At 40.4% G+C, this 24,894-nt stretch overlaps 1 protein-coding gene across 2 annotated transcripts in view; it reads left to right on the top strand.

Annotated features, from left to right (window-relative positions):
• glra3 (glycine receptor, alpha 3) overlaps positions 1-24,894 on the top strand; it is a 115,191-nt gene that overhangs the window by 87,318 nt on the left and 2,979 nt on the right. Inside the window, exons 6-9 of one of the 2 annotated variants that reach the window (XM_056271788.1) lie at positions 6,075-6,212; positions 21,767-21,981; positions 22,440-22,589; positions 24,738-24,854. In XM_056271788.1, the coding sequence (XP_056127763.1) occupies positions 6,075-6,212; positions 21,767-21,981; positions 22,440-22,589; positions 24,738-24,854 (620 nt within the window). The remainder of the gene's footprint in view (positions 1-6,074; positions 6,213-21,766; positions 21,982-22,439; positions 22,590-24,737; positions 24,855-24,894) is intronic. The other variant, XM_056271789.1, reaches the window with a different exon arrangement.

The raw sequence follows: 24,894 nt of genomic DNA, 5'->3' as shown, positions 1-24,894 counted from the left end.
ATTTCGACGTTTTGTCAGGCGTCACCTATATGACGCCAAAGGATGAGAATGCGTTGAAACATCACACCATAAATTTTTCGGTGCAGTTGCAGCCCTGAGGATATTGCGCTGGTGAACAGCTTAATGCTTTGTGATATGATTTGTCTTCTTAATGAAGCCTTGCACCTTTTCAGTATACTGTGGTTAGCATGCTTAATGCCTGTATGGCTACAGTTCAAATATATATAAGTCAGCAAATTTGTATTAAAAATCACATCAGTTCCACAGTGGTTTGTGTACTTTCTGATTATTTGATTTTCAATGTAAAAATAAATAAAGAAAAACATGAAACTTTTTTCCCATTTCGTTTTAGAAACGGAATAACAAGAATTCAGCCAGAGCTAGGGTTGTTTGTTTTCATGGATAAAAATTAGTTTACATATATTTTTATTACACATATTTGATTCCAAAGCCACTTTAAAAGGATGGTTCACCCAAAAATTAAAGTTGTCATTAATTACTCACCCTCATGTCATTCCAAACCACTCAGATTTCATCAAAAATATCTTAATTTGTGTTCCGAAGATGACTGAAGTTCTTACGGGTTTGGAACGACATGAGGGTGAGTAATTATTGACAGAAATTTCATTGGGTGAACTAACCCTTTAAGACAAGCCTTTTGCACAAAAAAAAACAAAACAAAACACTGTGATACACAGGAAAGGAGACAAGAGAATGTATTTGAATGGATGTCAGTGGATAAGAGGATTCACTACACTAATAAACTGCTTTTTTGTGGTAACAGCTTATCATTTAATGAATCAACAGCCTATCGGCTAATCTTCAACATGTTTTGCATTTGTTTTGGATTTATTTATTTTTTAATTCACACTGAATAAAAAAGTAGCTTTTCATTAAGAGAAGTCACAGACCATTTTGCGACAGGTTGGATTCAGTTTACTGCACTTCTCATTGATTTCTAGGTATATGCAAACAGTAGGTGCATCCCAATTTTCATACTTAAAGGAATAGCACTAAAGCACTACTTTAGCAAATGGCGGCGCGAGTGCATTGCGAGGATCAGCGTCTTACCAGATTTTGGAAACTAGTGACAATTTATCTGGTTATTTCCTGTGTGTTTGCTCGATTTAGTCGAGACCGTAAACAAAAGCGGGAAAAGCGTGGAGGGCTGCGTGCTAAGCTAAGGCTAAACCCACGTTGGCCAGCTCTGCCTAGCATCTTCCTTGCAAATGTACGGTCTCTGACGAACAATCTGGACGAACTAAAGATCTGGACCATCTCACAGAGAAGGCTTATGGACTGTAATCTCACGTTCTTCACAGAGATATGGCTCTGTAATGATGTCTCAGACAGAGTAGCGGTTGCTTCAGGTAAAACTAAGGGTGGTGGCGTATGCATTTATGTAAACAAAACATGGTGCACGGACTCTGTCATTATTGATACCTACTGCTCTGTTGATCTGGAATTCCTGATTAATAAGTGTAGGCCGTTCTAGGTACCACACGAGTTGCTGCTGCATTGTTGCTGCTGCAGTTTATGTACCCCTGGACGCTAATGCAAAAGTGGCTATGAAAGAACTTTGGGCTGCAATTAGTAAGTTCCAAACCGTGCATCCGGATGGGACCTTTATTGTCGCTGGGGATTTTAATCACTGCACTTTAAGATCTGTTCTCAAAATGTCTCTTGCACCACAAGGGGACATAAAACATTGGACCATGTCTATACCAGCATGACTGATGCCTACAAGGTCACACCCCTCCCCTACCTAGGACAGTTTGACCATCTCTCCTTGTTCTTGCTCCCCAAGTATATCCCGGTCATTAAACGTGTGAAACCCACAACGAGGATCGTCAAGATCTGGCTGGAGGGTGCTGACTCCACACTTCAGCATCAATTTAGGCACACAGACTGGAGTGTGTTTGCTGCCCAGGCCACCACAAACTCTCAGACTAACATTGACACTTACACCAACTCTGTTCTGGAGTACATCAACAGGTGTGAAAAATAGAAACTTTCCCCAATCAGAAGCTCTGAATGAACAGAGAGGTTCGCCTCCTACTCAAAGTAAGAGATGCAGCCTTCAGGTCTGGAGACCGGGAGGCTTACAGCTCAGCCAGAACCAACCTGAGGAGGAGTATCTGCCAGGCTAAACACACTTACAAACAGAGGATTGAAGAGCAATTCAACTCCTCTGACCCCTGGCGTATGTGGCAAGGCACACAGACCATTACAGATTATAAGCCACCCAGCACTTTGCCTCTATCCAGTTCTGCCTCGCTCCCTAACGAGCTTAACCAATTTTACGCTCACTTTGACTGAGGTAACATGGAGGTCTCCCTTTAAGGGGATCTTCCACCTGGTAAACTGCCTCTCACACTCTCTACCTCAGATGTTTGCTCTACTCTCAGCAAGGTGAATGCACGGAAGGCAGCTGGTCCTGCCGGAATACCGGGGCGTGTGCTTAGAGCCTGTGCGGAGCAGTTGGCCGAGGTCTTTACAAACATCTTCAATCTGTCCCTGGGCCAGGCAGCTGTCCCCACTAGTTTTAAACCACCCCCATTGTGCCAGTGCCGAAGCACTCCACTGCTTTGGCCCTTAATGAATACCGTCCTGTCACACTCACCCCATCATTGGCGAATGCTTCGAGAGACTGGTTCTATCTCACCTCAAATCCTGTCTCCCTGCTACACTGGACCCACACCAATTTGCCAATAGCCGCATTAGGTCAACAGAGGACGCCATCTCTACGGCACTCCACTCTGCCCTAACCCACCTGGACAGTCAAAACTCACATGTCAGAATGCTGTTCATTGATTGCAGTTCAGGATTTAACACTGTGATACCCTCCAAGCTGATTTTCAAGCTCAGACAGCTTGGAATAAGCACTTCCCTCTGTAATTGGATTCTGGATTTTCTGACTAACAGACCCCAATCTGTTAAATTAGATAACCTCTTCTCCTCCATCATCACTTTGAACACCGGCGTACCACAGGGCTACGTGCTGAGCCCTCTTTTGTATTCCCTATTCACCCACGATTGCAATCCTGTTTATGGCTCCAACACCATAATCCAGTTCGCAGATGACACCATGGTGGTAGGTCTGATCAAAGATGACAATGAGTCAGCCTACAGGGATGAAGTAGAGTACCTGCCAGTGTGGTGTGCTGCCAACAACCTGGAACTAAACACCCAGAAGACCAAGGAGATCATCGTAGACTTCAGGCGGGCTAGGAGCCATGTACTTCGGTCATTTCTGACCGGATTTTTTTAAATAAATTTTTTTTTTTAAATCGTAGCTTCGTCGGAATGGTACAAAACTTGGTGACTTTTATGGTACTTGGTATACGAACACACAAAAAAATTGGGGACAGGATTTGAAAAGTCTAAGTGGTCATAAAAAAAATAGTCACACTCAGGACCTTCGGGTCAAAAATGACCGGCCATAGGAAATGAATGGGAAATTGGCAAAAATATGAGAATACAGAGTTTATTTGTGTGTACAATCTACAAATCAGCCACGATGCAGGAAAAAAGCACACAACAGTGAAGGGGGGAATCTTATTGAGATTCGTAATATTCATAATATATATATTATGTACTTTATTATGTCTTTCAATTCAAACACATTTAACACAATTATACAAATGGACAGTTCCTTTAAAGACATCATATTTTCCCCCAATAAATATTCCTTATTTTTCCTTCTACTTTTTTTTCTTTTGTGATAATACCAACACATACATATAAATAAAACAATAAATAAATATGAATAAAAATATAACATTCACATATATCAAACTCTTATAATGAATGACACATAATTCCTAATAGTTATTCAAGTAATATTATTTAAATATCAAATATTCAATATTAAATAAGTAAATAAATAAAATAACAAATAACTAGAAATAAAAGGGAAGGTTACATAAAAATGTAGTTAATGTAGGCCAATATATATTCCTTTATTTTATGGAATATTCTTTGATTTTTGATTTTGCACATATCTTTTCAAAATGTATACATTTGTTCTTAATTTAATGTTATCCTCTCCATAATGTACTTTAGAAACTAAATCTAACCACTCATTTAAAACTGGGGATTCTTGCTTTCTCAAAAAAAATATTGCATAAAAAGCTGTAATTCTCAGCATTCTAAATAAGTATATCTCATCTTTATAAAGTAGCATAGGTCCTATACCCAAAACTATATTTTGTATCTTTATATATTTAGTTTCTTAAAAAAAATCTTCCCTGAATTAGGCTACTTCTGTTCAATTTCTTTTTTTTATTAGAAGTATAAAATATATGAGTGTAATGAGCTAGAAGTTCACTGCAACATATCCAACATCCTAAAGAGAAATTATTATAATTAGAAGATATTTCTAGTGTTATAAAATATCGCATATTAATTTTCCAAGAAAAATGTATATTTTAGTCAGAATTATTGCGCTCCTATTTGGCGCGCATGCGCGCAGCAGCGCTCGTTCATAAAGATTAGCAGCAAAATGGATACATTTGCACGACTTTCTAACATTTACAGATGGAGAATATAACTGTAAAATGTAATTTTTGCACTGTGGGGGGAAAAAAACATGTCACAAACGCATAAAACAGCACAAAATATACGCTGTTTGATGGTGGATCCATTTGATCCACGATCGACCTCTAGGGCTGCTTCAGAAACGCGTGCACACGCAATTAGCTAGACTAGATAAACCTGGATCAAATTAGTGAGATTGCGTGAACTTCAATTACCTTTTATGGAACCACTTTAGCCCCAACTTATTTGTTAGGCTCATTCAAGTCCGGTTTTGGAGTTTAATCCCCGCTTTTCTAAGCTTCATTTATGGAACAGCCCCCTGCTGAACAGAAAGGAAGATATTTTGAAGAATGTCGGTACCCAGACAGTTGATGGAACCCATAGACTTCCATAGTAGGAAAAAAAATACTATGAAAGTCAATGGGTTACATCAACTGTTTGGTTACTGAAATTCTTTAAAATATCTTCCTTTGTTTTCAGTAGAAGAAAGAAATTCATATAGGTTTGAAACAACTTGAAGGAGTAAATGATGACAGAATTTTTATTTTTAAATTAACTATTCCTTTAAGCACTATTCTATGTTGTTTTGTAGTATAAGTAGTTTGAATAGTGCATGCGTAGTGAGGCAGTACAACAGAAAAAAACAACCCCACAAAAAATATATATACACTTTCACATTCCAGAACACAAGTATTCTGTATAGTAACAAATTCCTTTAAACCATCACTTTTGGACACTGCAAAGCTAAGCTGCACTTTATGTCTGTGTTTGGAATCTTATTTTGTGAATAAGAGGTTGCTCTCTCTAGTCAGACTGATCTCATGAAATGGCGTATGTATGACACGCCAATTCGTATTTCCATTTTTGGCGTGCTATCAACACGCATAATCGCTTTTCAGCGTGTTTATCAACGCCTTTGACTTAACGTTATATTACTGTATTATGTATATATAAATATATGACCTACCCCAACCCCGTCCCTAAACCTACCCGTCACTGGGGTTAATACCATTTATGAGTCTTCTCCTACCATCCTAGGAAAAGAAATATCGCTCCACAGATGTAGATATAGATTTTGCTTCGTTTCGCTCGGAGATTTAACGGCGTACGCATACACGCGGAATCACTCGGACATTTAATGGCGTAGACATACACGCAAAAGATTTTGGCGTGGACATACACGCGGATAGCTCAAAATGCGTATAGATAACACGCCACTTGAATTGAAAGTGGCGTGTATGTTTACGCAAAGTCATGATGTCATGTTGCTCTAGTCCTTCGAATACTCACCGCACCTGAGACACAGATTCCCTAGTGCGAAGCTGAGTTCGCCGCAAGTTATTTTGCTTCAAAACGGCAAAATTCACCAAAAGGCGAGAGCTAGGCAACTAGGGCACTGATCATTTTGTCCCGACAATAATCATAGAACTTTATTATCAAATGTAAGAATATTTATTTTTGGTGTTTTAGAAGTTGCATTCAAGGTCCATGTGGCTCAAAATGTGCTAAAAGTTATCTCTTGGTATTTCTCCTAGTTGGATACACAATGAATGACCTGATCTTTGAGTGGCAAGAGAAGGGACCTGTGCAGGTGGCCGACGGACTGACCCTCCCACAGTTCATCCTCAAGGATGAGTCTGATTTAAGATACTGCACCAAGCACTACAACACAGGTAATTTTCAAAGCATGTCATACAACAAAATTTAAACTGATCAACTGCAAATGCTCAGCAACATACAGTATATGATTAACATGACACAGGCTGAACAGGAAAATGTATAGCTTTTAACTGTCTAGTCTAATTGTAAATAAAATTGTGATGGTTTCATGCTTTCAGAAGCCATTAATTCACAGCAAATAACATTGCATAGTCTTGTTCATGGGTTTCAAGGATGAGAGGATGTCACGTAACCTGTCCATGTTAGCATCTGGCTAATTTGGCTAGCTTCAACCATGTGCCAGATGAATTTCCCTCAAAATGAAGTATCGCAGAGATCAATTGGACGTATAGTCTTTTGTGTCAACAACAAAATATGTGAATAGCCTCTAATTTTCCTATTCTAAGCATGATTATACAGTATAGTTGCATTTCATTAATTGCATTTATGATTGCTCTTCCCTACTGCCCTCAACACTATCACTCCAGACTTGTGACTTATTTTTGGGTCACGTCCCAACAGAAGAAGACTGTTAGAGAGGTGGAAAGAGAAAATAAATCCTGGAGAATGTGCTTGCAATCTTGCTTCAATGAGACGCAAGGTTAAGGAGCGGCTTTTATTAGCTCATAAAAGCTTGTTATCACATCTCTCAATGCCTCAATTATGAATCCATTGTGCATGCTTGGCCGTATCACGTAACATGTAAACATCAAGGGTGGGAGAGAAGAAAACACTGTCAGTGAGTATTCACTGACTGAGACTTGCTAATTGTATGTATCAGTTAACAAAGTTATACAATGCCCAGTATTTTACGTAACACATTTGGCTTAGTGTCCTTGAAACAAACCCAAATCTGCAATTTAGAGAAAGTTATCTTCAAAACAAACAAAATAACAGCAAAACTAGTTAAAGCTACAATATGTAATTTTTTCGCCTCTAGGGGTCGCTTACCTCTTACAATAACAAAGGCGTAGGTTGATGACGCAAAATTCCAGCGGAATTATGGAACTTGTCGTCAAGCTGATGGATCAAATAATGTTTATGGATGAGTGAATACATTGATGTTTTTAACATCTATTGGGATAAAGTAGGGCGTGATTGCTAATGAGAGACAGATATCATCACATAAAGACATTTCATTCTACTGAACTACCCACAAGTGCTGTATTAATACTCACACAGGTCAGTTTATTAGACGAATGAAACTTGTGAGGTAACGCAGCGCTGTTTCACTTAGTCTAAACTATCACACTAAACTGCATTTGAGTGTGGTGAAAGTTTTAAGGCCCTATTTTAACGATCTGAAACGCAAGTGTCAAAGCGCAAGTAACTTTGTGGGCGGATCCCAGCGCTGTTGTTATTTTCCCGGCGGGATAAATGCCTCTTGCGCCAGGCGCAAATCTAAAAGGGGTTGGTCTGTAGTTGCTTCATTATTCATAGGTGTGGTTTGGGCGTAACGTGAAATAAACCAATCAGAGCGTCATCTCACATTCCCTTTAAGAGCAGGCGCGCTTGTTCTAAAGCGGATTCCTATTATAACGGCGGATTTGCCAGGCGCGCGCCAGGAGCGGTTCACAGCCGAGGAGAGCAACGTTCTCGTCAGGGCCGTAAAACACAGAGAAGTGACATTGGGAATGGAGAAACCCACCCAAATTAACTTCTGTTAAACAGGCGTATGATAATTTGGGTAAATGTGTAAGCTACATGTATGCTTTTATAATAAATTGTCTATCTATCTATCTATCTATCTATCTATCTATCTATCTATCTATCTATCTATCTATCTATCTATCTATCGTAATAATGTATGATTTGCAAAAAATTAAAACTGCTGCTTAGATGAGAGAATCAAAGTGTATGCGCGTTGTGCACACGCTACATTGATTATGGCCAAGCATGCGCCCTTAAAATAGCATAATGAACAACGCGCAACGCGCCACTGACTTTAGACTATTTTTTTCTGGTCAGTGGCGCAATTGTTTTACAGAACAGCAAAATAGCATGAGGGAAAGTTTGCGCCGGAACACGCCTCCTCTTTGCGCTCCCGGGGAGCGCAAGTGTATTATTTCTTAGTTAACCTACGTGCGTCTGTGGAGGGAAAAGTCCGCTTTGTGCAGGTGCAAAATAGGAATGATACATGCGTCAGTGTACAAAGTAATTTGCGCCGGGTGCAAGATAGAGCCCATAATGTTATTCTATGTGTTAGTTTGTTGGCTGTATGAGACTAGCAGTAAGCTAGATCAACATTAGAATAACATACAGATCATATTCTAACATTTCATCACGTTGAACTATAACAGTGATTCGTTTTATGTACATTTGCTCACCTGTCTAATAAAGTACATGCAAGAGCTCTGTTAAGTCGAAGTTTGTCACGGACGTGGCGCTCTCGGCATCTCGAAAACGCCACGCTGATATTGATCCTCGTTTTAGTTCTCCTTTTGTCACAAACTCTGCTTGCCATGGTCCATAATGCTTGAACGAAACAACAACAACAGCGTGAGCGTGCCGCTAGACGTAACGCTGTTGTCCACATCTGACGCCATGGTTACTATGGCAGTACGAGCGGAAACCAGGGATAACGCGGATATTATGTCATTGACAGGCAACATGTGAATAGGGAGTTCGGGACGGCCCATTATTTAAAATTGGAATTTCTCTGAAATTAAAAATATTTGGGAACTTTTGAGATATTGTAAGTACACAACTGCAGGAAATATATCACACTCTACAAGTGATTTTTGGATAATTTATTACACAATTCTTACATATTGTACCTTTAAAACACTATGTAAAGACTTCTAAGTATTTCTAGGAAAGATCTTTAAAAAACAGACAAAATCAGGATAAGCTTGTAAGCTCAGTATATCGTCAGTGCATTGCAGAATTGTACGTAGGCCTATCTCTATTGTACCCATCATCCTGTCAAATAGGTCCTTAAAGACCAAGCTCTCATTAGCCTTGTCAGATGTAATTGAATTCATTATTCAGTACTCTTACATTTAATTCTGCCTGTGTTTGAAACATATTATATCAGTAGTACATACTGTATACCGGAAGACCACACAATCCCGAGGGAAGAGGTGTGTGCTGGCCTTTTGTCTCCCTGTGTGTTTTACCTCAGAGGGACTTTCTGACAGGATGAATGACAGATGCTGGTGGGTCAAGGTCAGGTTGCCTCAAACTATTTTGTGTGAGGACAAAATGAGAGAGAGATCTCCCCTTAAAAGACTTGAGAGGCAAGAGAAATGGAAAACCGCAGGGAAAAAAGAAAAAAGAAATAGAGAATCGGCGGATACGGTAAGAACACTGAGATTCAAAGGTCTCTTTTCTTTCGACAGGAAATCTCTTGGCAGTTGTGTTCGGGCACTGTATGCTTCTATAGACCTTATGTACCAGAGAAACAAGCATGCAGCCATCTTGAGAATTTTGTGTTTGAACTTCCGTTTTTGTGGTAGCTCTGTATACAAATATATATTTATATGGCATCACTGACGAAGAGTAATTAGCTGGTCAAGTGGATTTACTTATTGTAGAGTTATTGACGAGTAATGTTTGAAGCAGTTGTCAATGTCAGTAAGGAAGATTTTTAAACGAGGGGTTCATTCATAAATCCATAAGATCTTACCTTCCTGCTGTGGAAATACAAGCAGAAGACAGAACCCAACTAAAGCCCAATTTATACTTATGCGTCTAACTCACGCCGTAGCTACGTCGTATGCTGTGTGTAGCGCGCGTACCCTTTGGCGTACCCTGACGTGCACCTCTCCAAAAATGTAACAACGCATCAATTCTACGCGTACCGCAAGCGCTGTGATTGGCCTGCTAGAACCGCTCCCCGGGTTTCACATGCTCCCTCTGCATGTGTAATTGCGCGTCAACGCGGACAACGACGCAGAAGTATAAATGAAAACCAACGCATAGTCTATAGCGTAGAGGCTCCGGCGTAGGTCCGACGCAGAAGTATAAATCAGCCTTAACACAGCACTGAAAAGGGGCGGAGCTACATAAGGTCTATAGGGAGCTACGTGTCAGTCATATTATTCCCTGGACTCCGTTCAAATTTCTAACTCAGTAATTAAATCAATATTTTCTCACAAATGCATATTGATATTGATTGAGTTGACAGTTGAGTGTCCAAATAAAAGGTAAAAGACAATTGCAAAGCACTTAGGGAATTATATATATTTTTTTTTTTATGAACAACATACTTCCTCTATACATACTCCACACTGCAAAAGTATGTTTAGAAAAAGTATAGAAGAAAAATGCAGAAACCACAGATCAATAGACCCCAAACTCTTTTTATTATAAACATGTTTCATGTCATTCACGTTGTTTCATTTTTAACTACTTCATGAGCATAAAGTCCGAAAGCTATTACCATCTACCGAGGTCTAATTTGATTTTTTCTTAGTTCTGTTATATTTAAAGATACTGCAACCCATTTTATATTTTGTTTTTTTTTTTACTCTGTTTTTTTTTTCCGCACACACACACACACACACACACACACACACACACACACACACACACACACACACACACACACACTTCAGTGATTTAGCATCTGGCTTTAACAGTGCCCTACAATATTTTACATCAGGGGTCTTACACCTTTTTCGGACCCCTTTTCGAGCGCTCCTTGGTTGGTAGAGCATCAGAACAAGGATCCCCTGAGACATATAAAAATATACAATAAATAACCCTCTACCAGCTTTAGGAAAGAGTGGAACTCTCTTATCACACTTTACAAATGCTTAAATTTGTAAAAATCATTGCAGTAATACTACAATTTGTGCATTTTGGGGTATTACAAGTAGAGTTTAGTAGGATGTTGGCTCAGTTTGGCTTGTACAGTCAAATTGAATAGATAGCCTACATATTTAGAGCGATTCATTCAAACCGACCTGTATACAATATATTGATCTCTTAGCATATCCACTGCAGGCACCTCTGATTGGTTGAACACTACTTAGTGTCCAATTGCCTGTGTTGCATTTTTATAGTAAGGCATCAATAATTCAATACTTGATCTATGGCATCTTTCAAGTCACTGACAATCCACAGATTTGTCAGACTGTCACATTATGAAAATATACTACACTTTCTGTATATGCTGGTGTTATACGTGGCAAAATATGACTGGTACCTGTGAGATAAGCATAATGAATAATAATCAATCCCCCTTTTATGCAAGTAGACATTTCTTTGCAAGCATGCTTTCCCTGTGGAGCAGAGGTGGAAAGAGTAATAAAATATTCTACTCAAGTAAAAGTACTACTACTTCAATGAAATTTTACTTAAGTACAAGTAAAAGTACCGGTCTAAAAATCTACTCAAGTAAAAGTAAAAAGTAGCTCATTTAAAATTTACTCAGAGTAAAAGTTACTGAGTTACTTTTTTAACAGCGGGGGTGGGGGACTCTCCCGTGTAGGGTGGTTGTAATGGTATGAGATTTTCACAGTATGATAACGTCTCAGACAATATCACGGTTTACAGTATTAATCAATTATTAAATAAATAAACGGTATTATTAAATTATGGTTATTATAATTAGTTAAAATGACAGTTAAATTAATGAAAACAGGGGGTTTTTTTTGGTTGAACAAATGCTTTTACTATAACAAACTTGAAACCATTGGTTTGTTTTGTTTATTAATTTCAATAAAACATGTCTAATCAATTAAATTCAATAATTGATAATGAATTAGATTAACAACTTATTTTTAACATTAATAATTTATTAAAATGTTTAAGAATAATATAGTCCTATGAAATGTATTTTATTCAGAAAATAAATGTTTCTTTTTATGATTTAATCCAAATATATTATCAAGAACGGTGGTAATCAAATGTAAATTTAAACTTCTGTGCTTTTATTTTTGGGGGAAGCGCTGAAAAAAACAGATTTACTAAATTAAACCATGGACAAAATGTTTTTCCTTTAAATAATGTTTAAATAAAATGTATTATTGTTGTTATTATTATTTTGAGAAGTGTGTTCTATTGTATGCCTACAATAGTAATATATTTCTGTCAGAATTTCTCCTCAGTAAAACCGAACTTTTATTTTGACAGGTTGTAGTGAAGACCCGTTTCAAAGTGTATACAATGGTTTTTCTCAAATAAAATTATGAAAATGCTCATTAGGCGTTCTCTCAGAGCAGCTCTGGAAATGTTCATGTATTCGTGTCCTCAAATTGCTTGTGAGACTCTGAAAACACCATGAACGTCACGCGTACTTGAGTATGTAGTGGACAAAGCGGCGCAGCTCAGCAGAACAAATAGGTTATATGTTTACATAGCAGTATTTTTGTGCTTAAATATTCACAAACCATGTAGCGACTGGATTTATTGCACAGTTCTACTTTCCATGTATTCATCCATCCATTATTTTGCGTGTTTTACGTGACATCTGCGTTATGTAAATTCCATTTTCATGACTGGATTCCGGGATTCCCTCTACATCACGTAAGTCATTCGGCTTTAAGTTATAATCGCGACATACCTTTATCTGCAGGAGGGATGGTGTGATTGGTGTCCTATGTATCCTCCTTTTGCAGCCACTTTGCGTCCACATTTTTTGCAAATTGGATATCTATCCTCGAGGACAACCACGCGTTTTTTCTACAAGTATTTCTATACTGGCCATAATTCGCTTCATAAGAATTCGAGGGCGCTTTCAGCTCAGCTGGGTCTGCGTCATCTTTCTTGCGCGTTTGTTCTCCCGCCCTTCAACCAATCAATGCAGTAGTTTCCGGAGTGTGATTTTTTTTGTTTTCTCCCTTGTATTATTATTTTTTACTCAGTAACGGATATGATTTAAAATGTAGCGAAGTACAAAACTTCAAACAAAACGTACTTAAGTAAAAGTAAAAGTACAGATTTTAAAAACTACTTAAAAAAGTAGAAGTACACAAAAAACGACTCAATTACGTAACGCGAGTAAATGTAATTCGTTACTTTCCACCTCTGCTGTGGAGTTATTGCATAAATTTAATATAGACTTAGAACCCTTGAAATGTACCAAAAGGCCTTTTTACAATCTTATTACTCAACCAGCCCCAGTTGACCTATACCAACAGGTACAGCGGCACATTAGATGCTAAAAATCACATTAGCCTTTAAACACCACAATGACGTTTTACTTTCACCATCGGTTCATTAACACTTATTTAAATGTGATCTCCCCTCTCCAGTGTGACAGGATGGACACAGGGCCTTCTGCATGATTGCTCACACATTTCCTTCTCTGTCACACAAGACTTCCTGCTCTGTCAGGTAGTTCAGCCCACTCATACATTTGCTCAGAGCTGCATGTTCCATCAGTTGAGTCATGAGGGATGTGAAATAACCACATGGCACAGCTTTAGTGATGTCACAGCGGGTTTTCATCCCTGAGCTAATGCAGAACAAGCCCTCCAGTAAAAGGATTGAGGATCCTTTGGGTTTCCTAAGTATTTAAATTAAGCAGTGTACTAAAAATATCCTGAGCTCCAAAAATAAGGATTTTTTTCTGCAGGTACTATAGTCCCGAACTTTAACTGTCAATCCATCAAATAATCCTAAACAAATCAATCATGGTTTACACAAAAATATTAAGCAGCACTACTGTTCCCTTTCGTAGTCACTACGAGTTACGTCGGAATTTGCATAGCGTAACTCCGCCCCACCTCGTGGGTGTAAAAGGAAGGATGCTGGCAACATGCAGATGTTTTCGCTTCGGAGCCAAGAGCATTTCTTCACTCCACAAGCCATTCTGAGATCTTCTCTTCACTCTTGGGTGTTGTTGTGACGGCGAATTTCAGCGAGATTCACATTACCTACTAATCTGTGCAGTGATTGCCAGACGTGTGTTTCTCCCTGGTCGCTTCAGCATCTGCATCAGCATCAATCCTTATGCTTTGTGTGTTTGGGCATTGATCACGCTAAAGCAGCTTTTGTGGATGGTTCATGTTCTCATTGCGGGAACATGACCATCGCGACACTGCGGTCAAGACTCCATGAGCTCACTAGAGCGAGAGTCCCCTCATCCATCCACACCCCGATCTACACCCTCCACGAGAGGTGGTACTTCGGCTGGTGGCCAGGGTGACCTGACGGTGACGGTGTGGAACAAAGCGCCGATGTTATTTCCTCGGCCCACACCCCCCTCTTGCGTGCCGCAACCCGCAAGTTATCCAGATGAAATCCCGGGCCCAGGGTTTCATTTGGTCCTTCAGATGACGATACCATGTCCGTCGCAGCATCACAAGGCAGGCTTCCTCCCGTGGTGACCCAAAGCACCCCTCCAAAGCCTGTAGGTTTCCGTCGACCCTTGCTAGTCCTATAGAGCTGTGGGGCAGGCTGCCGCCTCTTTGCATGCCATGGCCATCCTGCAAGTATATCAGGCACGGATGCTCAGGGACATGCACGAGGGCAGGACTGACCCAGGGCTCTTTGATGAGCTGCGAGCTCCCCAGGCGACGAAGGTGACCGCATGCTCCCTGGGCCAGGTGATGTCCACTAATGTGGTCCAGGAGAGACACCTCTGGCTGAACCTGGCCAATATGCTCGATGCTGAGCGAACCTGTTTGCTCGACACTCCCATATCCCAGGCTGGCCTCTTCGGCGGCATGGTTGAGGACTTTGCCCAACAGTTCTCAACCGCCCAGAAGCAGACTGAGGCCATAAAACATATTCTGCCCCGACGGCCCGCTGCTGCCTCCACCCAGCCGTCGGCACAGATGCCTCAGCCTGCTCGCCGCCGAGGACGCCCTCCTGCGGCTCCCGCCCCTCCCGCTCGGCCCCAGCAGCAGCCATAACCCGGGCCGTGCCGTTGAGGTGGTCGCAGGAAGGTGTCCCAGCCCTCTCCAGCCCCGCGCCCCGCTAAATGCCAGGCCAAGCAGCGCTCCTGAGACAGGCTGCTCAGAGATGGCACTCAGTTCTTTCGGTGGAGGGCTGGGGGAGAATCTTTTGTTCTCCACTCCCTGCTGCTCGCCCCCTGGCGGGCAGAACCCTAATGTGGTTAAAGAAAGAACTGACACACCCATCTCTGAGCCATCAGAGGTCCCAGATGACAGTGCGCGCTGCTCACGAACCTCGTCACTCTCGTTCCCCTCTGTCGCCAGACCCCTGGCAGAGCAGGCCGCCATGGAATGCTGGTCCTTCCCTGGCCTCCTCTGTCAGGACGCGGTACTGGCGAAAGGTGCGATCGAGATTGTCCAGCCGAAATGAGGTCTGGCATCTACAGCCCCTACTTCATTGTACACAAGAAAACCGGTGGGTTACGACCCATCCTAGACCTGCGCGTCTTGAACCGTTCCCTTCACAGGCTTCCAGTTCAAGATGCTCATGGCCAAACGCATTTTCCAGTGTGTGCGGTCGCAGGATTGGTTTGCAGCGATCAACCTGAAGGATGCCTACTTTTATGTTTTATGTCCTCGACACAGACCATTTCTACGGTTTGCTTTCGAGGGGCGGGCATACCAGTAAGCGGTTCTCCCATTCGGGCTAGCCCTGTCTCCTCGCGTCTTCACGAAGGTCGTTGAGGCAGCCCTTGTTCCGCTATGGCAACACGTGGTTCGCATCCTGAACTATCTCGATGACTGGCTGATCCTAGCTTACTCTCGAGACCAGGTTTGCGAACACAGGGACCTTGTGCTCCGGCACCTAGCCCGTCTGGGCCTTCGGGTCAACTGGGAGAAGAACAAACTTTGCCCTGTGCAGAGGATCTCTTTTCTCAGTATGGAAATCGACTCGGTCGCCATGTGGGCGCAGCTCACGAGCGAGCGCGCTCAGTCACTACTGAATTGCCTGAGACAATTCGAGGACAAGAATGCGGTTCCACTGAAGTTATTTCAGAGGGTCCTGGGGCATATGGCATCCGCAGCCGCAGCAATGCCGCTCGGACTGCTTCATATGGGACCGCTTCAGCACTGGCTTCGCGATCAATCCTGAGTTGGGCATGGCATCAAGGGACGTTCCGAGTACCAGTTACTCCGACCTGCTGTCAGACCTTCACCCCGTGGTCGAACCTCACATTTATACTGGCCGGAGTGCTCTTAGATCGAGTTTCCAGGCATGTTGTTGTCTCAACAGATGCCTCTGCCAAGGGCTGGGGCGCCATATGCAATGGACATGCTGCCGCGGAATCCTGGACAGGACCCCAGTGCCTTTGGCATGTCAATTGCCTCGAGTTGCTGGAAGTACGCCTTGCTCTGCACCGCTTTCTGGCGCTGCTCAAGAACCAACACGTACTAGTCCACTCAAACAATACCACGACTGTTGCGTACATCAACCGTCAAGGTGGTCTATGCTCCCGCCGTATGTCGCAACTCAACTGCCACCTCCTCCTATGGAGTCAGAAGCATATGAGGTCGCTTTGAGCCATTTATATTCCGGGAACCCTGAATTGTGCAGCCGACGAGCTCTCAAGGTTTCAGCCTCTTCCTGGAGAATGACGACTCCATCCCCAGTCGGTTCAGCTGATTTGGGATCAGTTCGGGGACGCACAGGTAAACCTGTTTGCCTTCCACGACTCGTCCCATTGCGATCTGTTTTACTCCCCGACTGAGGGCACGCTCGGCACGGACGCAATGAAGCGCAGTTCAGATGTTATGGGAAGAATGAGGGGGGAATCGGTGAACATTCAACAATTTAAATAATAAATAAACAACTACAAAAACGAAAGTAAAGCAACAGATCATAAAACAACACAACATAAAATCAGTTCCTCTCTCGATCTCCTCTGTCGTCGCTCCTCCTTTTATGCTTCCGCTCCTCCGTAAGAGATACGAGACCGGTGCGTGGTGCAGGTACCGCTCATTAGTAATTACACCACAGGCCTCGCGCCGTCCTCCCACGGCCCTCGACCTCGTCCTGCTCGCCACACCACTATCGCCGCACATCACGACACAGTCGAAGGTAAGTCCCTAGGAAAGCACGACCTGATCATCAGGTTCCTGAGAGGAGCGAGGAGATTGAATCCTCCTCGACCTTCTCTCGTTCCTCAGTGGTTTTAAATGCCCTGCAGAGTGCTCCCTTTGAGCCTCTGCAATCAGTGGAGCTTAAGTTCTTGTTTCAGGACCTCAGACCAGCTCTTTGTCTGTTATGGTGGAAAGCTGAAGGGAAAGGCTCTCTCCAAGCAAAGGTTGTCTCACTGGATTGTGGACACCATTGCTTTGGCATACCAGCAGCAAGGTCGGCCGTGCCCCCTTGGTGTGAAAGCTTCCTCTTGGACTCTAGCGTATTGGGCCTCGCTAACAGACATCTGCAGAGCTGCAGGCTGAACGACACCCAACACATTCGTGAGATTCTACAATCTCCGAGTGGAGCCAGTATCCTCTCGTGTACTCGCTTCGACTAGCCGGTAACTGGATCTGCTCAGGTGTCTTTGCTTGCTCGCCATTCCACTCCTCTTCCACTCCTCGGAATGGATGCGTGCGATATTTCCTCAATTGAGTTTCCCCGAGAAGTCCTGAGTTCCTCCAGCACTGTTGACGTCAACGCCAGAGTCTATGCCTGCGGCAACTTTCGCGTTGGCCAGGTGCCTCCATGTGCTTGGTTCCCCACTGGTGACCCCCACATGTGTATTTCCACTGTAAGCCTCTCTGAGCATGTGTCTTTCCCTTGGCAAGCCACCTTGCCACCCCTGGGGTTGAAACTTTCCACCCTGCGGGCTGGACACCCCAGTGTTTTTCCATAAGCAGCCCCCTCTGGGTCATATGTGTATTCTGTAAGTCCTTCCTTTTATAGCCACGAGGTGGGGCGGAGTTACGCTATGCAAATTCCGCAGACCCATGGCAATTTCTTGCCATTGGCTCGTTTTATATTTCTCGAAGTTGATAGGCTTTCTAAGCAAAACCCCATTCGTTGTCATGACGTAACGTGGAACGAGGGTTACATCCGTAACCGAGATGTTTTCAAACATTGATAATTAATAATAAATGTTTCTTGAGCACTGAATCAGCATTTTCGAAAGATTTCTAAAGGATCATGTGGCTGCTGAAAATTCAGCTTTGCCATCACAGGAATAAAATACATTTTAAAATATATTAAAATAAACAAATTATTTTAGTTATTTTAAATTGTAATAATATTTCACAATATTACTGTTTTTATTGTATTTTTGATCAAATAATGCAAGCTTGGTGAGCATAATTTCATAACTTTTGTAAATTAAATTGTACAAAATAATAAATAATTTCCAACAATTTATTAGCTCAAACAGTTAAGTATGACGCTAACAATGCCAAGACCCTGGATTTGATTTCCACATAATGCATAAATTAATGAATGCCTTGAACATCATGCGATGCATCTGAAATTATGAAACTTCATGACAGCCACATTGTGGGTTTATGCACAAGTTGATGGGAAATTATGGCATATTTTTTTATATTTCCAACACTATTAGAAATCATTCACACAATTCATCAAAACCTCATGCTAGCCACCTTGAAAACATTACCTTGAGGATATATTTAAATCACCAAGCAACAATGATCACGATATTGTTACGTCTGTACATGAAATTCAAAAATTAAAATGCTTATATATATATATATATATATATATATATATATATATATATATATATATATATGATTATTATCAATGAACAGTAATCTCTCTCACACTAGGGGAAAACAAAACAGAGCTTGTTATTATGACTAACTGCTTATGACACTATCATTATCCTTCTTCTCTGCTCTAGCTTTTTTTTCTTTGTATGGTTGACATTATGGCTGAGAAACCGGGGTGGTAAATTGATTATAGAGCCCATTGACGTTCATATTATGGTAGCCCCTAATAGCATATTTGTTCCACTAATTAATTTTGAAATATTACTTATCCTGATCCCTGAAATAAGATAAATTATGGAAAATATGGGAGAAATTACACTTCTGTGGTTGTCCAATCTGTTTTTACCCTAATCCATTGTAATCTCTCTGGATGGTTTATTCTGTTGAGTTGTTTCCTGAGCCTGCAGCACATCCCACCGTCATGGGAACGTTAAGGGCTGTCAGGCTCCTTAACACAGACTGTATCCTGGATTTTGTTCTTTTCCCTTCCCTCTTCCTCCTGTTGTTGTTTTTCTCACCTCTCTCCCTTAGTCTCGCAGGGGCTTTATTCTCAGTTCACCTCAACTACATTGTTGACAGCTCCAACCACCCAAACTGCAGAGGAGACTAGAAGTGTGTGTTTGTGTGAGAGTGAGCTGGTTAAACATTCCAGAGGGAGCATTTCTGTGTCAAATATACTCTTTAGAAGCAATTACTTGTTTAGGCACATTTTAAATTAATATACTACATGTATAGGCCAATGTATAGTTTTAAGCAAGCATTCATTATGTGATTATTTACAATTACATTTAGGTTTACAGATTTTTCATTCATGTATTGACTTTTTAAAGTGTATTTTTACACCCCAAGTGCACTCTGGTTTGGAGAGTAGGACAGTATTACCAAGCAAAAATCCCTGCGGGAGTTTGGAACAAAAGAGACAGAAAAAGTGAAAGCCGTCTCCCTGCTTTTCAGGAAAGACAAGCCTTGCAGACATTTGTTTTGAGAGAGGAAAAGGCTCAGTTGCAGAGAACAAAAAAAAAAAAAAAAAAAACAGACTGCAGCTGAAAGCTCTCAGGCGTTTTAAGTAGGTGCTCTCTACCTTTCATGCGGATTATGTGCATAAATATAACTGTCTGTAGTGGCTGTCTACAATTGTTCCACAACCACATATGAAACAAATATCTGCTTTTAAATGTAAATAAATAGTGCACTTTCAGTTTATGGCATAATGGTTTTGCAATATGTCGGACAACTTACATTTACACTTTTTTTTCAGACTAAATATGTAAGACCCAAATATAGATTTATTTATTTTTTAAATCCACCTTTTAAATGTTGTTGTGGTAGGCCTCAAATGCAGAAATACATGGATTTTCTATTTTTTTACATTTTAGTAAGTTTTTAGGAACATTTTGCAATATTGCAACGTTGTGCCGGTTGGGTATCAGAATTTCAGTGATTTCACTCACTGTCTGAACAAATGTAAAAGAACATCTAAGGGTTAATTTACAGGGTGTACTGCTTACAGTATGTAGCTCCATAACAGTAGCCTATACTCTAATAATCACACAATATTAAAGATTGGACAAGTCATATTTTATGAAAAATAAACCATTTACATTTTTTTTATATAAAAAATATGTTGAGATTGTATTTACAAACACTGAAAACGTTGGCATTTATAATGTGATTTAGCTCTGTTTTTAGCCATATTCAATTATGATAGTCCCAAAGGCGGTTCTTGTCCTCCGAGAAGCAGAGGTGGACATTGCACTTGCTGCAAAGTTTGATGTAGTCTTTACCACAGTGTCTGCAGCGTCCTCTATTTTGTTCATATCTTCTGACTCAAACTTTCGGAAATACTCCAGTAGGGGAAGTACTGAAGGGAGACGGCATCATTAGTGATATCCTGACCTGAAAAAAAATCAATGTTGGGACTGATAAAATCCTTTTTCAGTCAGCGATACCTCTCACGGGGCATGGTCTGTGTTCTTGAATGACTTGATTTTGTTGGCATGATATCCGCTTAATCATCAGATGGGTCGTCATTGGGTTGTTTATTTTCCTTTTCCAGTTCTCAGGAATCTCCACATTCCTCCTCATCATTTGTATCAGAATCCATTTAAAATCACTGTTCCCAGTTTGGACGGTATCAATGACATCATGCACTTTGTAGATAATGTCTTTTCTGGCTGGTGGTTCTAAAATGAAATGAAAAAAAAAATACTGGTTATTTTCCATATCCCAATCATAATTACACATTGAAAGAATTCACACAATACCGCCTGGCTAGCTTATTGTGCCCTCTACTTATCATGCTAATAGCATTTATAGCTCCCATGTTCCAGAACATTTTCACCTGTCCCTCATGCAGCAAGCAGATATTTGGTCAAACAAGCAAAGCCCTGAAAAGAACCACCAGTTAAGGTATATGTTATAAATGATAAGATACAGATATTTTTTTAAATATTGCTACACAAATACTTTCAAATTCTAAAATAAAATGTATTCCCTAATTCAAATTGAACAAAGAAGACATTTAAAAATGTGTGAATGATCAAACACATTGTGTATCTATTAGTATTTATTTCACATGGAGCAGGCGAGAAGTAAAATCCATGTAATCTGAAAGGTGCACAGGTAAATTTTGTTACCCCTTTCACCCAGTGTTGTAAAATTACAACATTGACATTACAAGCTCAAAATCATTCAAACATTCAAGAGTACCTAAATATATGCATAATCTATACATGTTACTAAACACATAAAACACATCAAAATACTGGATTTATTCAGTCCAGTAAAACAAGATTATGCTTCAAGGCAAAGTGCGCAGGTTGTGTGAGTTCATGGCCAGGTGAACAGGCCTATTCACAAAATATTCCATCCAATAGCATTCCAAGGCAATAGGACCTATTAGTTGTGTAAATGTGGTCTAAGAGAGAAAGTAGCTCAGTAGCAAAAACCCTTATTTATATTTTTTTCATATGCCCTCTGTCAACTTTTTTTCCTGCTAGGCAAGTTCACGTGCATCGAGGTACGTTTTCACCTGGAAAGACAGATGGGCTACTACCTGATCCAGATGTATATTCCCAGCCTGCTCATCGTCATCCTCTCTTGGGTCTCCTTCTGGATCAACATGGATGCCGCTCCTGCCCGTGTCGCCCTGGGAATCACTACAGTGCTCACGATGACAACTCAGAGCTCTGGATCCAGGACGTCCTTACCTAAGGTCAGAGTGTATAATGCATCAAAGTAAGAGCCTTGCAGCATCTTTGTTAAAAATCTGAACATCACTGATCAGCATTAGGCTATACGTTTTTTCAGCACTTCAAAGCATCTCTTTTCTTGCCATTCATTCTCAGTTATCATTTATTAATGCAGTCCACAGTAGAATGTGTAAATGCGTCCATGTGTGAAAGCAGGCGTGCAGTGTGTATTGCATATTAAAAATTCATAAATGCTACATTGAGTTATGTAACACAATTAAACATTCCAGTAAAAAGGCTTTTTCACCCGGCAGAGAGAAAATGATCTCTGTTTCATAGCGGTGATGAGGACAACAGTCAAATGGGCCCCTGTTTTGTTCAATAATAAAATGACTTGGCTGTAATGCAGGCTGTAATGAAAAAGCCAAAGGCTAATTAAGGTCTCTGAGAACAACTGTTTTTGTGTGTTTCTGCCATGCAGGTGTCCTATGTGAAAGCTATTGACATCTGGATGGCTGTGTGCTTGCTATTTGTCTTTTCTGCCCTGTTGGAGTATGCTGCAGTCAACTTTGTTTCACGGCAACACAAGGAACTCTTACGATTCCGACGGAGAAGGAAGAAGTCTGGAAAGGTATGGACTGAGCTGAACTGTAACAGGCAATCTATCGCAAAATTAAGCAAAACACATCTGATTAATGTGAACCCACATTGATGATAAGATGGAAATTGCTTTCCTGTGTTTTGAAGGTATGTGACAATACAGAGTTCACACCTTTCATGTTGATGTGGACACATACAAGTCAAAACTCAAATGTAAATTATTTTGATTTATTATCAATAAAAACCATGAGAAATTTTGAAGCAAGTAGTTATGCTGATGATGGCACACTGAGTCTGTTTGTGAAAAACAGCACGACTGCGAGTCTGATATTGCTTGTATAAAAGAAGGAAGTTAATATTGAGCAACTGAAAATAGTTCCAGTCAAATCCACAGTAGAATCGTTGCAACACTGGTGCTGTCGTTGTCGTTTTGTTCTTAAATGATTCTGTGTTTTAGAACAAATCGATTGGATGAATGATTTAATGACTCACTCATATAGACAGTCACTTGTGAGTTGTTTTGAATGAGTCGGTTGAATGTATGATTAAATAGCTCAATCATTGAATGAAATTTTCTGGATTAATTTATTAAGACAGACACTTGTCGCCACCTACTGGCGTAACAATTTAACCTGTAGAAAGAGTCACTGACAAATACCCACCAATACACATACTGACATACTGTCTGAAATACCCCAACAAATATAAAATTATACAAACAGTAAAAAGTTCCCGTTATGTTGAACAGTTATTTCGGCACTCTAGTCACAGCTCAGCCAATCAGATTTATGGACCAAAACGGATTGCTTTAGAAATAAATAAATTAAAATATAACTGATATTACAGAAACAGCTTTTATATTTATTTTTGCTCTGCCAAAGAAAAATATTTCCACAAGAAGCAGCACTCTTGGACTGCTAGTTCAATCAAATTAATGGACCTTGTATATGCTCTTGTATAACCCTCTTAAACTTGGGGTTTAAAGATTTAAAAAAAAAAACGATTCTCGGAAATATCAGTGCAAACACATTGTCACGTTAGATTAAAGGTCATTTATGACAATTCACCTTATTAGAAGATTATCTGTAGCATATTATACGTCTAAAAACAGAATCCAATAGAGTACCATTCAAAGCACTGAAGTGAATTTGAAAATCCTATGGGAAGGATTTTGCCCTGTATGAGGAGAAACTGTTACTGCAATTGAATTTGACAGTAACGGAAGCAGATGATTGGGAGACAGACAGAATGTCTGTGCCTTTTAGACTCTGCTCAGATAAATACTAAATACACAGCCAAACACAGTTTAACTGACTGAATGTATGTGTTCTGGAAGGCATGTTGAGTTGATCTGATGCTACACTGGGAACTATGATGTTAAGTTTGAGCAACATGTAATGTTACATTAACATAATCATTGATGATGTTATTTATTGTATAGCATATAGTAAAAAAAAAAGAAAAGAGGTAGTTATTTGCATCTCTTAGTTAAAATAAACATCTGGAATCACATTTGTTTACACTGGTATCACAGAAACACCCACATTGTTAATCCTACACATATACAACACTGCCCCCTATAGGACAGAAGTATTCAGTGCATTTTTATGGCATACATAGCAACTTTATAACCAAACATATTTCAAACAAAGGCTAAATCCTGCTGAAAAGTACAAAGGTCACTTTGCCATTTTTTGTCTATTTATATGTTATTCTTATTGGAGTGTATTCAAATTGCATGTGGGCATGGGGTGTTATTTCCCCTGGCACTATGGAGCTGGAAGATTATTGTCTCATGATATGAAGCTTAGCCAGTGGAATATTCTGGCAATTTTCATAAAAAATAAATAAAAAAAAGAGGTAAAAACCAGACAAACCAGTACAGTTTAAATGACAACATAAAATGCATGTGCAAGCAGTCCAGGCACAGCCACAATATTGGATGCTGCAATTTACAGATGAAACCACTTGATTTTAAAAAAAGAATACCCATATTTCATTATTTTACTGTACATGCCTGAAATAGTTATTTTTGAATGCCACTTACTGATTAATATTTTTATTTATTTGTCAATTATGGACCTCGCATGATATCCTGCATGTGGTGAGCCATTATATTTTATTAGTTTGCATGCTTTGTGTTTCTTTCTCTCTTTCAATCCCCCTGCTGTGCTGAAAGACTTTCGATCAAACATTTGATGAGGAGCTTACCGAGTCATTGCATCGTATCAATGGCCTATGCAGTGCCGAGCCTGTTTACGGATCAATGGGCCAACTCGACGAATCCAATGACTGGGTAAAGAGAGAGCGTACAGCACTTCATCTCTGTCCCTTCG

Source organism: Rhinichthys klamathensis, unplaced genomic scaffold (assembly GCF_029890125.1).
Source record: "Rhinichthys klamathensis goyatoka isolate OS25496 unplaced genomic scaffold, OSU_Roscu_1.1 h1tg000325l_1, whole genome shotgun sequence".
Classification (NCBI taxonomy): domain Eukaryota; kingdom Metazoa; phylum Chordata; class Actinopteri; order Cypriniformes; family Leuciscidae; genus Rhinichthys; species Rhinichthys klamathensis.
This window is presented reverse-complemented; position numbering and strand designations above follow the sequence as displayed.